The sequence below is a fragment of the Molothrus aeneus genome, chromosome 27, assembly GCF_037042795.1.
Source record: "Molothrus aeneus isolate 106 chromosome 27, BPBGC_Maene_1.0, whole genome shotgun sequence".
NCBI lineage: Eukaryota > Metazoa > Chordata > Aves > Passeriformes > Icteridae > Molothrus > Molothrus aeneus.
The window spans coordinates 160169-178694 of NC_089672.1; the positions used below are offsets into that span (position 1 = coordinate 160169).

The 18526-nt window shown below is 45.7% G+C and overlaps 1 protein-coding gene across 1 annotated transcript; it reads right to left on the reverse strand.

Annotated features, from left to right (window-relative positions):
* Nucleotides 1-2378: 2378 nt before the first annotated feature.
* NDUFA11 (NADH:ubiquinone oxidoreductase subunit A11) lies at nt 2379-5773 on the reverse strand. The gene is made up of 4 exons (XM_066566293.1): nt 5640-5773; nt 5456-5548; nt 3463-3585; nt 2379-2572 (listed from the first exon to the last, which is right to left on the reverse strand). Exons 1-4 carry the CDS (start codon nt 5719-5721, stop codon nt 2460-2462), a joined length of 411 nt encoding a protein of 136 aa, XP_066422390.1. The 5' UTR covers nt 5722-5773; the 3' UTR covers nt 2379-2459.
* Nucleotides 5774-18526: the final 12753 nt, after the last annotated feature.

Below are 18526 nucleotides of genomic sequence, written 5' to 3' on the forward strand. Positions count from 1 at the left end.
CTCGCCTGTGGAAACATATGGAACAGGGTGTGAGGGAGCTGTCTTACAGCTGGAGCCTCTGGCCCATGGCAGGAGTACTGGATGGGGACATGGGGTCTTGCTACTGGCACTGCCACATAGCAAAGCCACCGGATCCACCACCAAAGCCTCTACCCCACAGCCAGGGCCACCATGCTCTGCTACTGCTCCATTACTGAATTTGATGCTTCTTGGCAAAGCTGCAGCTCCATAGGTGAGAACAACATCCCATTTCACTGCCCCATAGCTGAGCTTGATCTCACCTGCTTCATCTCTGAACCATTAGCATGAAGCTACTGACCCACAGCCAATGCTGTTGCCCCACATAGCTCAGGCCACTGTCACCACTCAGAGCTTCAGTCCTATAGCACACACAACCACAGCCTTCCTCAGCCATTGCCCCATAGCTGAAACTACTGATGGTCCAACAAGCAACCAAGCTGCTGGCCCCCACTGAAGTGCCTGCCACTCCTGCTCGGTGCATGGTAGTGCCTGCTGTGCACTGCCTGTCGTGTGTCACACTGTCTGTCACACATTGTGATGCGTTATCCTGCAATGTTGTCTGCAATCTCACATGTCATGCTCCCCTGCACTGCATACTGTCGAGGTGTGCTGATTATCATGATATTACTGCCACCCCTTGCCCCCACCGTGTTGCTTGTCCTCGCTCAGGCCATGCACTGCAGCCCCGTGAAGCGCTTGCTGTATTCCGTGCCCCTGCATTACTGTGTGGCCTGTTAGGCTGTGCCATGCACTTGTCCCCCTTACCGCCTGCTGCTGCTCTGCAGAACTTCTGTGACCCCTTAGGAATGTGCCTGGGTAATTATAGACTGGACAGAACACGTGGCCGCAGCCAGGAGCTGGGAGAGGCTCAGACAGAGGGAGGTCCAAGGCCCCAGAGTCCCCAGGCTGGGACAGTGGTCACTGAATTCTCTGAGGACAGGCAGCAGGGCCAGCTGAAGCTGACAGGAGCTCTGTAAACCCCGTGCTACCCTGGGCAGGTACTGGTGGGGACCCCTGGCCCCTCAGGCCCCTCTATAAACCTTGATCTTCTCCAGAGCACAGGGTGAAGCAGAACCCCCTCACAAGCCTTGGGGTAGGAAACAGACAATTGCCTACTCCCCCACTCCCATTACAGGGTAGATAGGTCCACCACCACCTGCTGTGCTCCTGAGAGCTGTGCTGTGTTACTGACTCCCAAAGAGTTGGGGGTCTCACGTCCAGGAGGATACCAGCCCCTTGGCTCAGCCTCAAGTGCCCCCAGGAGCACCCCGCAAACACCCAGGATCCCAGCAGCCCACACAGAGCACATACCAGAGGAACACAGCCTGCCATGGCTGCGACTGTGTCCCAGTACCACCGTCCCTCCCTCTGCTGTCCTCTAGTGCTCCAATCTCATCTTGTCCCCTCCCCTCGGATCCCATGTTCCCCTCTCCCATGTACCTGCGTCTCCCATGTCCACATTCCCCATCTCTGTAACTCATGCACCTATCCCCTAAAGTCCCATCTCTGTACCACACTGTTCCCACATGTCCAGTTGAATTCTGTGTCCCCAAAAATGTTCTCACATCCTCTACAAGTCCATTTTTGAGCACTTACCTATCCTGCTTGCGATTTTTTTTCTATCTAGTTGGAATTTCCCTATCTTGTTATTTCTCATCCTTCACAGCACACCTGAGCCTCCACTTTCTGTAGCCACAAAGTAGTGAAAAAGTGCTATCACATCAAATCTTGACCTTTTCTCCAGGCAAAATGATCCAGTTCTCACCTCTCTTTGTGCATCCTGTGCCTCCATGCTCTCCATCTCTGTAGTGGGTTTGCAGGACACACTTGTTTGTTCATAGAAAAGTCAACCAGATATAGCTATAAGCAACCTGCTCCAGTTCTCAGCTGGCATTCAGGGGTCCCTTCCAGCCTCAGATATTCCTCACTTAGACCCTGAAGCACTTAGCTCTAGACCTTCTGAAATGCTTTTTGGAGAAAGACTCCAGGCTCTCAAACGCATTGTGAGCAACCCACGACCTCTTCCCTACCCCACCTTCCCTATCTTCAGCTCAGAGCCAAGCACTTCTGCAGAAGCTTTGGCTCCAGACCCTCACTGATGGGCTCAGTGCAGTGTAATTCCACACCTTGTCAAGAAGCCCAACAAGGCCCACTTAACTACAAGAACCTCACCAAAGCTACAGCATAGTGCTCACACTTGAGTACCCAATACTGAGACATGGAGGCCAAGTAACTTGTGCACAGAAATCGCACCCAGACCAGAACATGCTGCTTCCTCTTCAGCAGCTCCAGCTTTCTGCTCCTCAGCCCAGATGCCAGGAAAAAGCCGCATGACACCACCATGTTGTGACAACTGCTGATTGGACCAAATCTTTATTACATGACGTCCTAAGTACATACAGCATTTGGAAGCCAGCTCACAGGGGGAAAGGTGGCATTTACAGCTTGGGAGGTCCTGTCAGTCTCCAGCCCTCCTTGTTACCGATCTTCATGAGAGCTGCAGTGATTCCGAGCCCCAGACATGCTGTGGTGCCAGTGAGGTAACTGTGAGCTGAAGAAAACACATCAAACCAGAAAAGATCCATTAAGGCACAAGTCCTTTGCAATAGATCTTGATACACTGCCATTTTTCATAAATCCTTTGACCATCAGCAACATTGTTTGGCCAGAGGAATTGGAAAAGTGACCTTTTTATAAAATTGACTTCTCATGCTTATGGCTTGCAATTTGAAATATCAATTTCAGTAATCCACTGCCCCATCCCCTTAAGTGGCAATCTTAAATGGCTCATTTGAGTGACAAAAATAGCAATCACTGCTTTGAAATCTCATCAGCTCACAACCAGGACAAGTAAAGATTAATTAAAATAATTAATTAAGTAAGTAAAGATTAATATTTCACCACAATTACAACTTTAAAAAAATCCCTCACTTCTTTAGGTTCGAGGATGAACGTCTAAAGAAAACAGAGTTGTGTCAGTATCTGCAGGAGCTGTTTAAGCCTTACAAAGGGCTATAGGAGCAACAGCAGCAGGACACAGTTTGTCCCTCAGACTATGTGACGAATTCACAAGGCAAATACTAGATTGTACTTGCTGTCTAAAATAAATCACACTTGTTGCCAAGAAAACATGGATTTCTACAACTATATTTTTCCTATCCTGCTATTTTAAGGTACAACTGGCAGCTCTAACTGGCAGTACTGAGCAAGCTCTCCTTTCATTCTGTGTATCAGTTCATGTCCCATTTGGTATCCTCCTCTCCTGCAGCCATATTTATTTTAGCAGGCCCACACAATACCAATGAAACTGGCATGAATAGAGGCTGAGATGAATCATTACCAAAGAAGCCTGACATCAACATTCTCTAACATTTTTCCCCGATTGAAAAGTTTCTAAAGCCAGCCAGGGCACATTTCAATGCAGGCATTGTCCACAGTTACCTCTCACTCCCAAGACAGCTCCTGATGCACAGCCGCCTACGAAATAGTTCAAAGGATCCTCTGGCTCTTCCCGGACTTGGGCACTGAGACAGGTACTTAAGCCAAACACAGCTCCCAGTGTAGCTGTGAAGAAGTAAAAAAATAAAATCAAAATCCTCAAGGACCAGAGAATTCACACTGAGCACAACTTCAAAATTCACAGTGACTACAATGGCAAATGAAGATCCATTTCCCAGGGACATCCTATCCCAGCTGCTACAGTGAGACTCAGCATTCACTCAGTCCTACCCAGCTTCCCTGGGTTTCTCTCCCTACACCGCTCTGAGCTGGAGCCTCAGAGCACCCCACACCCACTGCCAACAAAGAGCACCACATGCTGACAGGGTATCACCTAACAGCCCTTCCCAACAAGGCATGGGGCAACCCTGACAGCTGGGGGTAATGGAGGGGAGCAGTGGTGTCTGTGCAGCCACTACCCCAGCTTTGCCTGGACTCTGCACTGTAACTCAGCCCTCAAGTCCCTGTGAAGCCACCTCACAGCACCAGGCAGAGCAACCCCAAGGGCTCTGCTCTCCCTGTACATTGCTAGTCCTGGCACTTTCCTCCTCTGCCTGCCTGGGGCTCACAATGATTACTGGATAGCAGGAAAATGAATTGAGTTTGTAAATTATTCTTGTTTGTAAACTGACTTTGAAATGAAAAATTTTGAATTGAACTAAGAAACTACAAAGTAAAGCACCCTGTCCACTGAATTACACACTTCATCCCATCAGACCCTACACTGATATAATTGCAAACTTTGGCAAAGAGCTGTGTCAAGAAAAGCTGGGTTTGTATCTAATATAAACTCTTGATCATGAAACATGAATCTGTCTACCAGTCAGCATCTGCAGATTTCAATTCATCTTTCTTGGGAACAAAAAAAATATCCAGGTTAAAATTTTTCAATCCCTATATAAAACCAGCAGCTCCTGTTACAAACCTATGCAGAAAATTAATTATGCTGATGCCAAAATCAACTGAAAAGAACACTGCAGAAACAAAACCCCCAGACCCAGGACTGCATTTCAACTTTCCTGTTCTCCCTGCTTTGGACCAAGGCATCTGTAGGCAAAATGCACAGCTTGAGGCCATGAGGTGTGGCTCCTGAACAGCAGGCAGGACAAACCCTTCCTCAGGTATGAAACTGAGGATCCAATATGCCTGTTTAGGATTAAGGGATTTATTGAAATCACAGTTGATTACATGATCCAGTGCCTTCATAACGATCTCAGCTCATTAGAGGAGATGCCAGATCCTGGTTTAGAGTCAAACTACTCAAAAACGCAAACCTGGACTCACTGTGCCCCATCTCAGAGCACCAGCACTTGGGGAGAGGCAGAGATGGCACAAACCATTGAATTAGACTGAAAAGCAAAAGTCTGCTAAGAGGAAAACAGCACTTGACAAGGGACAGAGTGAGCTTCAACCATGCAGCCCCTTCAGCTCCCTGCTCCTCTCTTCAGCATCCACCTTCTCCTCCAAAGACAATTCAAGACAACTGCATAGTTTCTCCTTGTCTGTAGAACATGACGGGGAAAACCCCACATTTATTTTCCTTTTGCCACCAAAAATATTACATTGTTCTTTAGCAAATGCACTTTATTAAATGCAATGCCTAAATATATTAAGCAAAAACCTAAATTTGCTTATACTATGTTGTTGCCCACAAACTGAGTATTCTAGAAGTACAAAAAACTACAATGGACCTTTTACTCTAGATTGCAAAAAATATGTTACCTCACCTGCAAATCAAGGATATATCTTTCCATTTCACTGTTCTGCCTCTTGGCTAAACAACGACCCAAGCCCAGTGGAAGAGAGAACCACCGAAACCACGCAGGGGCAGAGGCAAAGGCAAAAGTGAGGGCGCAGCCACACCGGGCGCAGGCGAGGCTGGCGTCCCTGCGGAGTTCCATCCTATAGTTACACTGCCGAGGGGCCCGGCCCTTACCCATCGTGACACTGTCCGCCGCTGCCGTCTGCAGTGCGGCCAAAGCCGAGCCGGGCCGCAGCAGGATGATGCGATACGCCGCCCCGACCAGGCCTGCAACACAGCACTGCGCGTCACTGGCCGGGCCTGAGCCCAGGCCCCGCTCGGCCACCCCCCCGTGTGCCTCCCTTTCCCCGGTGCCCACCCGCGGCCGCGCCCACGCGCGTGGCGAGCCAGGTGCGCTGCGGGCACTGCTGCCCCTCGGGCCCGTCCCAATAGCCCGCCATGGCGGCAAGGGCACGACCGAGCTATCGCGAGAGGACAGCGGGGCCCCGCCCCGCAAGGGGGCGAGGCCAGGGATCCTCCCGCGGGCACGCGCGTGACGAGTGCAGCGGCCCCGCCCCGCCCCGCCCCGCGGGGAGCCGGGACCCCTGGCTGGGCCGGGCCTGTGCGCTCCGCGCCAGCCGGGACCCCCGGGCCGGGCCGGGACTTTGCGCTCCGCGCCGGCCGCTGCCCGAGCACACCCGCGCCGTCACTGGCCTAAGGGATTTCTGCCTGGTGTTCCCAGGTGCCCCACCCGCGGCTCCCAGCTGTTTGCCTAATCCCGGGGCTGTGACCCTCCCTTTTGTCTTTGGTGGCTGCTTGCAGGGTGGGGAGATCAGTGTGGTTTTGTTTTGTTGTGGGTGTTTTGCGTTTTTGTGGGGCAGGGGTTGTTCTTTGTGGTTCGTTTTTGGTAGGGTCTACAACTCTTACTTATTGGCGCTTGAAATATTTTTAATGAATTTTCAAAGATTCTGATTTAATTCGCTGTCTATGTCTATACTACTGTATGGTTCCTATTTCCTGCCGAGATAATAAACATACTTTGACACAGGTTATAGAGATGCTGTATACATTGATTTTTCTAGTTCATAGTACACCAATGAAAAGACGACTCTCTACTGTGCTTCTTGGTGATATATGGAAAATCACATAATGAAAGTCCAATGTCCATAAAGGAGACTGAGGAGTCCTGCAATTTTATTTGAATAAAGGGAGAAGATCCACTGGGACACACGCCCATGGCGTTTTTTTCTCTCAAGGTTTCAGGGGACGCAGCTTCCTTTTATCCCAAATTCCCGGTCGCATGTTGCCCTCTTCCTTTTCCCATTGGCTGAGGTACGAGGAAGGTAAAGCCTTCCCGAACCGCCTTACCACGTATTCCCCCTTGAAGCTGTCATTTTACCCCAAAGTTCAGAAGTTCAGGTTTGTCCTCCACTTGTCTGTTTCAGAAGTTGGGCTATCTGGGCTCGGTAACAAACTTGCTTGAAGTTAGTAGAGAATTTAAGAGCCATTTCAAAGACGTTAGCACCCATACCCTCGCCCATTGAATAGGTTTGTAAAGACATAAGCATGCATTTCCCCTATCAGTGACATCCCTTCAAGCAAAGCTGTTCCAGTTGTTTTCCCGACTCTTGAAATAACGCCAAAATCTGAGTGAAGAAGTCTACAACTGTATCTTTTTTAGCTCAAGCCTTCTCACCTCCCTACCTCTTTTCCCTGTATGTGATTTCTGCATTTTCCAGTATGCTGAGTCTCCCACAGTATCTCTTTTCAATAGGAGCTCAAAACAGCTGGAGTTGGGTGCTACTGTTCCGTTATCCAAAGGAATTTTTTGTAGTGCTCTATCCTGCTGGCAGTAAAGTTGGGGCTTCACGAGCCCTGCAGCAGGAAAAGGAGAAGGGACATGACTGGGGTTCGGTAGCTGTGCTGTATCACACCAGAGATGTGCTGGGGTGTGCTCACAACGCTGCAGGCAAACCCCCTCCATTCCAGAGCTGTCTCAGGGTCAGAAGGAGTGGGTGTGGAGTGCATTCACAACACAGGGCTTTCCACTGACCCTCGGCTTGGGCACTGCTTCCTCTGCGTGCTGGAGAGCTAGCTGTTCTTACACACAGAACCAATGCCACCATCAAGCACTCAATGGTGCTTTAATAAAGGATGCATTTTTTAGAACAGCTTTACCCCTTCTCCAAAGCTCTTCCTAAGTGTAATATATGGTAGAGATAATTCATGCTATATAGATATATATATGTGTGTATAAAATATTGTGAAGGTCCAAAGTTATGCCTTTGACCACTCTGGCTGGGAGCAGAGTTCTATTCTCATTGTAACCAGTTCCCGGACAGCGTTAAGATAATATCAGGTCTGTTACCGTATGAATGGGACAGTCCCGGACCATCATGGATGATTTCCTCTGGCATCTGCACCTGGGAGGTAGCATCTAGACCTTCCTGGACCATGATTAATGGAATGTCTCCAGAAACCCACAAGACCTGCACCTGGGCATGATTACATCTGCAGTACTCAGGAACTGGTTTCACTCTACTACATGTGAATACAGCTTCTGCCTGAAGAGACACAAAGAAACGTGTGGTCATCTCTGCCTCAGGTAGAATAAACTGTATATAAGCTAGCCACTGGAAGCACTCGGGGTGAACTCCTGGGGAAACACTGTCACTTTGTCACTGGACCCTAGTTCACCCAGTGCCTGCACCCAGAGCTGACGCTGTCTTGGCTGTGGTGATTCTTTTTCGAAATTCTATTTTTTGTTATCGATCCAATAAATCTTTGTTAAATTTTTCACAAATTTGGCTACCGATTTGATCATTTATAACACTAAGAACACCAGATGAAGGGCTGTGTGACCCTTCAAGACAGCAGGATGGAGAAAACACTTGCCTGCAGGGTGGCAAACGCTCCAAATGTTCTTTCCCCAATAAAAACCATACAGAAGCCACTGAATCTTGCACAGGGCAAGACTCTACACCATTAAGTAACAAATAGTTTTCGAGGATCCAAGCAGCTGTTAAAAGGTCTTTTGAGACCATATGCCATGCAGCAAATTCCTAACGCGTCTTCCACTGACAAGGGAGGTGGGACAGAGAATTCTCCTGCTTTGCAGCAGGTACAATGCCTGTAGCTGCAAGACTCAGCACACTGCTGTCTACAGCTTTCCACTTGCCTCGTGGAGAGACTGCAGCTCACCTGCTGCACACTGCTGGTAGTGGTTCATTCAGCAGATACATATCCTTGTGCTGCAGACCCTCCCTGGGCAGTCAATGCTGTTAAGAAAGCTACAGTAAGAGAGAACAGTTACCTTACTATAAACAGGCAAGTTCCAGGGAAAGCAATGCATAATTAATGTAACATTATTCCTAAAAGACTAACTTGGTTCCGAATGATTTTACTGCTGATAAACTTGCTGATACAGAATATTTGTTCCCTTAAACAGGGAGAGGGGTGTTGCAGTGTGTTTTGTTAAGTTATTAGGTTGGTTTGTTCCAATCCCCTTCTGTCTGAAAATGGTTCTGCCCCAGTTCTCCCTTCCCGCCTTTGGAGCTGTCTGTCTTCCTGGCTCCACCCCAGCCAACAATGTATCCCCTAAACTCCGCCCTGGTTTCCCTGGAAACCCCTGTATTTTTTTCTTCTGATCCCTCCCCGGTACCCCACCAATCACTCTCACTCCCCACCCTTACTGCTAGAATGTTCCAGCAGGGGAGTTCGATGGTTGGCTGAGGAACCGGGGCCCCTCCCCAGAATGTTTCCTGTTGGTGTTACCCACGTGTCAATCCCTTGGACCCCACTCCCCACTGCACCCCCATTGGCCCAATGCCTGGCACCTCCCTACCCCTTAAAACCTGTTGTCAGCCCCCCCCCCCCCCCCCCCCCCTTCTCCTGTCGGTCCCTCCGGGGTTCATTAAAGCCTGGATTAAGCCACAGTTGCAGTCCGCCGTCTTCTTTCCGCTGGTTGCAGCCTTTACTAGACTCCGTCCTGCACAAGGTGTGCCTACAGCCGCAAGCTGGGCACTGCCTTAGGCGCTATCCCGAAGCCAGCTCTCGGGAGAAGTGCCCCTCGTGCTGCTAGCAGTGCTGGAGCTAGCTGGACGCTGACAATTGAGAGCCACTGCTGCAGAGGGGGTTTCCATCGTACTACAAGATGCAGATAACTGTGTTATAGATGAGTAATGCGATGGTTGACTCTCACAATTAAAGAGCAAATACGATGTATATGTTAAGAGAAGTTTTGTAGATGTATTGTATGGTTATGTTTCTCCCCCCTTGCATTGTTACCACAGAATGGCCTGGGTAGTGGGACTTTTGGGACGGTCAGCTTGTTACTACGTGTGAAAAATGCATATTATAGGATTGGCTCTTTGCAAATATTAAAAGGAATGCTATATGTGTTATGTTGGAAAGTTATGTTGTATTAATTTTGTAGTACTGCTAGTACTGTATTAATTTTTGTTAAGTAGTGTGTAAATATAGTTTTAGGCTCTAACATATTATTAAAATAGAAACTATGTGATGTAAGATACTTTTTGTAACTAGCTCAAGGAATGGATAAGATAATCAAGAAATTCTTCACAGAGATAGCAGCAACAAGACACCAAAATTTCAAAAGAAGAATTACTGCCTCCCTATTGGGAAAAACCAGACTCCTTCCACCTCCTCCCGACTCTGAGGGGCCAAACAATGATTTACAAGATGAAGGGGGGGAAGTTGACAATAAACAGAAAAATCCCTAGCTTGAAAGGAATGTTGGCATCATGTATGAGATATATGAATATGCAACAGGCTATTGCTTTTAAGGGTTAATCATTTGTTAGTGGTTATGCTTTTTGAGGGCTTAATGCCCGGGAGGCATCCAGATGTCTGTAACTCTTTGCTTTTTTGTTGTCCTTTATTGTCCTAACTCTGATTGTCCAAATTCTTACTGCTCTAATTTTTATTATTATTTTTATAACCATTTTATTACTATTAAACTTTTAAAATTTTAAGACAAGTGATTGGCGTTTTTCACACTATGGTAACATCTGACCTCCAATCAAGATGTAAGAAAATGATCTCCACCACTGGACAGCGAAGAAGGAGTTGATTGACAAAACTTTGGGAGTAGCTAACGGGTTGAAAGATGGAATATCCATTGTGTGGATGAGCAGATGGTGATAGAATCCTTTGCTCCTGGTGCGCTGTATTATTTTCTCTATTCAGTCTTCTGTTGTATTTTTTAATAAGGTTTTAATAAACTTCCTAAATTTTTTGAAAGTGAGTATCATTTCTCACAAATGGGGACTAGTCCGTGATATACACCTTGCCCCAGTGGCCCTAGGACTTTTCAAAAAAGACACACCCCTGCCACAAATTTGGCAGATTCTATCAGACTTTCCCAGGACTACTGGTGGTCACAGGTTGGAACCCCAAAGAAACCAAGAGACTGAATAAAGAAAAAGGGGAAGGGGAGGTGAGTGTCTTCCTCATAACTATATTTGCCCAGATTGTAATTCCGTAATGCCAATGTATAAAAGTCAGCTTCAAACAAGTAATACATGGGACCTGTCCTGGTCTGTCGAAGCTTCAGGATATTGGACAATCAAAATGAAAAAACAGTGGGACACTAGGGGGGAGGAAAAAACAGCAGGACACATGGGGGGGGACTCCATGGAGACTGACACTGTGGCTGGCGGGACGTGTGAGATTGAAGGATTTTGGGGGCTTGGGAGCGGGGCAGCCGCTGAAGGGTTTGCAGCAGGGGTTGCCCATCAGGGAAGACTGTGCTCGTGTTGGGACGGGGCTGCAGCTGAGCAGAGCCAGACAGGGCAGGGAGCAGAGTGCAACTGTGGGACCAGATCATTGAACTGAGGAGGAGAGGAACAGCAAGTACCAACCTGGTGATACAGAAGTCCCTGGATCTTAGGTGGTTTTTTTTACTTTTTGGAAGAGAGGTCAAGTTTTTTACTCTATCTTCCCTTTCCTTCTCTTTCCTCCTTTCCTTGTTTCCTCCTTACCTTTTCCTTTCTTAGGAAGGTGGGCCTTCCTGGGAGGGCCTGTGGTTACCTGTTGAGATGGGATTGGGAACAAGCAGGGAATTCCCCAAGGAGGAAGGAAGAAGCGAGGAAGTACCAATAGGGACACTCCCAGATAGCCCCCTGGGAAGGAAACTAGCCCGATGGAAATGGTATGACCCCAATACCAGAGATAAGGACAAGCTCAAAATGATTCAGAACTGCATGGTAGAATGGACTAAAAGGGAAATTAGGAGCGATCATGCACACTGGCCAGGATATGGATCAGACGAAGGAAGGATATGTTGGGCTTAGCTCTGTGTAAGAGCTAAGAAACCTTTCAGTCAGAATGAGTGTGACTATGCTGCCTGCTGGGAGGGGGAGACTTCAACCTCGAAGGTGAGTGTGTTTAAGGTATCAGGAAATAAAGAATGAGAAGACATTAGAAAACTTGGCCCTCTCCACCTCCAGTAGCCCCAGCTGCACCTCCCTTGCCCCCTGATGGGTCTAGCCAAAACACTAGGAACAGAATGGCACAATGAGAGGAAAGCAGATCAGGGGATGGGAACCAAGCAATAGTACTATATCCTCTGAGAAAAGTACCACTGGGTGGGGTGCAGGAAGGAATTGGATTTGTAACCGTACCTCTCAATTCCTCTGACGTGAGAATGTTCAAGAAAGAATTAAAAGAAAGAACCATCTAGTTCAGGTATGACAATTCCCTATTGGATTAGTGGAACAGTTTGACCAGTTTCTGGGGCCCAATATTTCTACATGGGAAGAGATGCAATCAATAATGACCATGTTATTCACACCAGAGGAAAGACAGATAATCCAGCCAGCTGGGATACGGATATGGGAAAGGGAGCACATGCAAGGACCTCCTGGGGACCTGAAAATATCTGTAGTGTGCCCCAGTTGGGACCACAACAGCCCTGGGGGAATACAAGACATGGAAGAGTACAGAACATTAATTATAAGGGGTATCAAAGAAGTAGCTCCATGAAATCAAAATGCTTGTAAAGCTTTCAATGAGCAGCAAAAGAGGGAAGAAAATTCAACAGAATAGCTAGAAAGTTTGAGGAAATATATGAGGTAATATTCAGGGGTTGACCTGTAGGAGTCCTTAAAATCAGAGGGTTTTGGGAGAGCTGCAAAAGACAGGCCTCAGAGATAACAGAACTGCAATTAGAGCTAAGTAGCCATAAGATTTGTCAGCAGAAAAATGATATAAGTAGAAAAGTAAGGACAAATAGAACAATGGTCTCTGTATTAACGCTTGTCTAGAATAACTCCCTAAGCTAGAGAAAAGTATATCTAGCCAGATGTTAAGAAGTTCTAAGCTTAATAATGGAGCTCTGTGCATTGTGTTTTAAGGCTTACAAGCAGTTGTATTCGAAAGATGCAGGCATTGTTTTAACAAAAGGTATGTGTGCTTATAGTGATTGGATAGAACTACTGTCAATATGCTTTTGCTTTGGGTGATTGGTCAAAAAACTTTTGAAGTAAGTTGAAGTAACAAAGAACTTTTGGAGTAATTGAAGTAACATTCTTTGCCTGCTGCCGGGGACGTGAGCTGCTGGCATTTCCCCATTGTCATAACCATGTAATGAGACTGATGCTAGAAAATAAACAACTTGAGACACGTTCCTCAGCAGTTCTGTCACATTCATGATTTGTACACAGACCCCTGGCCAGCAATATGACCCTGATACAATCGCCAGACAGATCTTACTAAAGATAAATTTTGTCAGTCATGCATGGCCAGATGTACGTAGGAAGTTAGAAAAGTTAGATGGTTGGCAAGAAAGGAGATTAGAAGATCTTTTAAGAGAGACACACAAAGTGTATGTAAACAGGGATGAAGAGAAGGCCAAGGCAAAAGCCGAGGTAATGATAACCACCATTAGGGAAGGACAACAGCACGTAAAGAACAACCCATCTAAGGGAGGGGGACCCCAAATGTGAGAAAACGGAGGGGGGATGCAGCTCCTTGGGACTGGACACAAAAAAGAGAGTTTGGGAGATGGGGGAACCTAGGACCAGTTTGCTTTTACTGTAAAGAGAATGGGCATATCAGAAAGAATTGCCCCCAAAGGGAAAAGGACCTGAGAGTCTATGAGACTGAGCAAAAAGGAGAAGCAGAAGATTAGGGGTGTCAGGGGCTCTACCTCCTGGGGACAGAATACCATCCGGAGCCCTTGATAACTTCAAAAATGGGTCCCCAGGAGGAAGAATTGGAATTCTTGTAGACACAGGGGCTGAAAGAACTTGTGTTTGTAGATTCCAAAGAGGTGCAAAAAGGGTCAAGATACCATGCAAGTAGTAGGTGCAAAAGGGGAAGGGTGCAAAGTCTCATTTATAAAGCAAGTAAAGTTTGAAGGGACAAATAAAATAGGGATTGGGAATGTCCTATAAGTTCCAGAAGCTGGGTGCAGTTTGTTAGGATGGGATTTACAGGTGCAGTTGGACATTAGAGTACTCCCAGAGGAAACAAAAATGGTAGTTAAGCTTCTTCAATTAAGGGAAGAAGATAAGAAAAAAATTCATAAAATGGTATGGGCAAAACTGAAAAATCGAGGTAAATTAAACATGAAACCTATGGTAATAAAAATAGTTAATGAAAACCATCTAGTTCAGGTATGACAATATTCACTCTCCCTGGAAGGGAGATGAGGACTACGGCTGGTGATCCAGGGCCTACTTGAGGAGGGGACCTAGAACCATGTATGTCCCCCCATAATACACCCATATTACCAGTAAAGAAGTCAAATGAGACTTACAGGCTTGTCCAAGACTTAAGAAAAGTGAATAAAAGAACAGTGGATCGATACCCAGTAGTGCCTAACCCCTGTACACTACTGACATCCCACCAGTGGTTTAGTGTGATAGACCTAAAATGTGCTTTTTGGGCTTGCCCACTAGCAGGATAAAGTAGAGATACATTTGCCTTTGAATAGAAGGACCCTGATTCAGGGAGGAAGCAATAGCTTTGGTGGACTAGCTTACCCCAAGGGTTTTCCAAATCCTCAAACCTATTCAGTGGTCAAGCACCAGGAGAAGTACTACAACTTTCTCCATCAAACCTGAGTTAAAACTTATCCAATATGTAGATGATTTGTTTCTCTCAGGACAGGAAGAAAAAGAAGTTTGGGAATCCACCATGGCGTTAAATTTTCTGGGGGACCAAGGACTTCAAGTATCAAAAGGGAAACTCCAATTTGTAGAGCAAGAAGTAAAATACCTAGGACATGTAATTTGTCAAGGGAGCTGGTGACTGAACCCTGAGAGAATTACAGGCATAGTGTCACTTCCACGGCCTAAAACTAAGAGAGAAGTCAGAAGGTTTCTAGGCTTGTTGGGATATTGTAGGCTACGGATTGAAAGATACCCGCAGGCCATCAAGTTCTTGTATAAAAAGTTAGTAGAAGAAGAGATTAGGTGGGAAAAAGAAGATGAGCAAAAGTTTGAAGCTTTAAAGCAAAACTTAGTCAGTGTACTGGCACTGAGTCTTCCTGCCTTAGACAAACCCCTTTATCTGTAGATATAGAAAAAAAGGTAGCTCATGGAGCACTAGCCCAAGACTGGGGAGGATCCAGGAAACCAGTGACTATTTATCAAAATTACCAGACCCTGTTAGCTGGGGATGGGCGACCGGCATTCAGATGGTGGCAGTGACTGCCCTACTTGTAGAAAGCAAAAAATTAACCTTTGGGGGAAAATTGAATATATACATCCCACACTCAGTTAGGAGTATCCTGAGCCAAAAGGCTGAGAAATGGCTCACTGATTCCCAAGTGTTAAAGTATGAAGCCATCTTAATAGCTAATGATTTAGAAATAATCGTGAGTAACCAAATCAACCCTGCCCAGTTTTTGTATGGAGAACTAGATGAGGAACTAATACATAACTGCCTAGAGGTTATAAACTATCAAACTAAAGTAAGAGAGGACTAACAGATCAACCACTCCAAGGAGGGAAATGATTGTACATCGCTGGATCTTCAAGGGTAATCCAGGGGCACCAGGTATCGGGGTACGCTCTAGTGGATGAGGGGTTGGAGCCATAGAAAAGGGCAAGTTACCTTCCAACTAGTCAGCCCAAGCATGTGAGTTATATGCCCTAAAATGAGCTCTGGAAATATTAAGACAGAAAAGAGGAACAACATATACAGACTCAAAATACACTTTTGGAGCAGTGCATACCTTTGGAAAAATTTGGAAAGAAAGGGGGCTATTAAATTCAAAGGGAAAAGAACTGATTCACAAGAAACTTATTTAAGAAGCATTAGAAACCTTACAATTACCAGGGGAAGTAGCAGTAGTATATGTTAAAAGACATCAAAAAGGGGTGACTCAAGAGGCACAAGGGAACAATTTAGCATATTTAGAAGCTAAAAATGCAGCTGAATCAGGGACAGAAAAATTAATGATGATATTACCCCCATGAGAGAAATGCAAGAAGTCCCTGTATTCAGTGGGACTGAAGAGGAAGATCTCCTTAAAACAGGAGCCAAGAAAGACAACAACGGGAAGTGGAGATTAGCAGATGTGAGGCAAATGTTGAATAAAAAGTGGACTTTACCGAACTTCCCCAGGTACCCTGGTGGAAGCTTTTGCTAATGATAGTAGGTCACTTGACTCATTGGGTAGAGGCAGTACCAACTGTTAAAGCCAATACCAATGTTGTGAGTAAAACACTTCTAGAATCAATCATCCCCTGATAGGGGATGCTAAACAGGATTGATTCAGACCAAGGAACTCATTTCACATCTAAAATATTGCAGAAAGTTGTTTGAACACTGGGAGTAAAATGGGAATTACACACTCCATGGCATATGCAGAGTTCTGGTTGTGTTGAGAGGATCAATCAAACTCTTAAAAGAACTCTAGTTAAGCTGTTGATTGAAACCCAGATGTATGGATAAAATGTCTCCCTTTAGCCTTGTTACAAATTAGAACCCAGCCCTGGTCAGATCTGGGGGTCTCAGCTGATGAAATGATGTTTGGGTTACCCTTTTTGACCTTGCCCCAGGAGGTTGCCTGTGAGGAAGGGGAAGCCAATGCCAAGAAATATGTCTATAGCACAAACCTTAGAAGGCTAAGACATAAAGGGGCAATTCCTCAAACTACCACCCTGGATTTCAGAATCCTTAATATTAACGCTGGAGATTGGGTAATGATCAAGTCATGGAGAGACCAGCCCCTAACTCCTCAGTGTATCAGCCATGCAAACTGCAGAGCGGGGATGGACTCATGCTAACAGAGTTAAAGGCCCAGTAGAAGAACCCAAAGAATGGACTATAACATCCAGACCGGGTGAAATGAGATTGACTCTCAAGCAGAGACCAAGAGAAACAACAAGATGCCCAAAGAGTAGAGTCAAGTTTCCACCAGCCAGCTTGAGAACTGTTTTTGTGTTTTAATGGGCAAGAAATTACAAGCATCTGTTGAGGGAAAGTACACAAGGGACCACAAGAGGTAATGGGACAGCCTCCTTAAGAACAGTAAGTAAAGTAAGACAAGGAGTGGAGGGCAAGACCAGGTTGGTCCCTTTGTTCACTACCAAGAAGATTCCATAGCCCTGATGTGGGTAGCAACCCCATAGGCATGGTATGGTAGGGGCAAAAAAGGCCATACTGGACCTTTATTATTCCTCAGTTGTCTTTTAATACAAAAGGGATTAGAGGGCAAGACCGAGTTGGGCTCTGTACTCATCACTAAGATTCACCTACTCTGGGTAGGAACCCAATAGGCAAGGTAGATGGGACTCAAAGCCATACTGGACCTCTGTGATGTCCTTTTGTCCATTCCAAATAAGTGTGTCTAGGAAAAACCTGACATTTTTTCTCCAGTTCTCACTGTCCTTGCCCACATCAATAGATGTTAGTATGACTCATTCAAGAGAAAAAAAATTTTTAAGTTAATTGTTTGAGCCAAATGACTTATAGAAAAGGAAAAGGGGGGTTTGTTATAGATGAGCAATGTGATGGTTGATTCTCACAATTAAAGAGCAAATATTAAGCATATGTTAAGAGAAATTTTGTAGACGTATAGTTATGTTTTTCCCCCCTTGCACTGTTATCACAGGATGGCCTGGGTAGTCCAGACACTTGGGAGGATGGACTAACGTGTTACTATGGCAACACCTGACCTCCAATCAAGATGTAAGAAAATTATCTCCAGCACTGAACAGTGAAGAAGGAGTCGATTGACAAAACTTTGGGAGTGGCTAACAGGTTAAACGACAGAACATCCATTGTGTGGATGAGCAGATGGTGATAGAATCCCTTGCTCCTGGTGCACTGTATTATTTTCTCTATTCAGTCATCTGTTGTACTTTTTGATAAGGCTTTAATAAACCTTCTAAATTTTTTAAGTGAGTGTCATTTCTCACAATTTGGGTTCCTATTATCTCAAAAACCTTTTCAAAAATGGCAGAACCATCCATCATCAAATTGCATTCAAAACATTATCCCATCCCTCCCTCTCAGGAGCTTTCTGTAGGGCCTTGTCCAATAGATCTCCTGGCTGCAGCAGAATTTGTGCTCTGAATTCTCTGAAACAGGAATCTATCTTGTCTGCTAAATGGGCTACAGACAGCAAGCTGCTTTTCAGAGGACAGGGTACAGTCAGCACATGGATGCTCAGTTACCAGCAGCAGACACCCTGCAGTGGGGGCTCAAAGACACCTCCTCGTCTCTGGAACAGAGGAAATCAAACATAATATCAGCATTTGGCTTTTCCAGTTCCATTAGAAGCTGAAGGTAAGCTACCAGAATTTGATCACGAGTGGTTCATTTAAAATAACCCCACCTTTAATTCACAGATAACCCTGGAAAAAAGGCATTCACTGCACACCCATGCAACAAAATTACCAGTGTTCGCAGTGACAAATTCAGCTTTTGTATCTTTATAATAGGACAAGTTTTGGAAAGGAGTCTTTGAAAGAAGGTAGCCAAAAGGGAGCTCTGAATACTACCTTCAAATGAGACTTTTATTTACAGAAATTATCTGTAAGCATTTCTTAATGAGATACCTGTACTTTCACCTAGCAAAAAAGAATCAAGGCTGACTGTCCAATTTAGCAATTCTCTCTTGCACCTGTGTTGGTCTGTGATGATTTCACAGGAGGGAAAAAAAAAAGAAACCCTTTAAAAAAATTAAACCATCTTTGTAACATCCTGTCTGAAAATCTGCTACCCACAGAATGGACCAGAGTTCAATTTAAGCCAGTCAGTGGACAGAAAGACCAAGTAACACCGGGA

Coding starts and splice junctions, on each gene's coding strand:
- NDUFA11 (XM_066566293.1), bottom strand. CDS start 5,721: ATGGCGGGCTATTGGGACGGGCCCGAGGGGCAGCAGTGCCCGCAGCGC. Junction 3,586..5,455: donor GGCGGACAGTGTCACGATGG/GTAAGGGCCGGG, acceptor ACTTCTTCACAG/CTACACTGGGAGCTGTGTTT. Junction 2,573..3,462: donor AGCTGTCTTGGGAGTGAGAG/GTAACTGTGGAC, acceptor TGTTTTCTTCAG/CTCACAGTTACCTCACTGGC.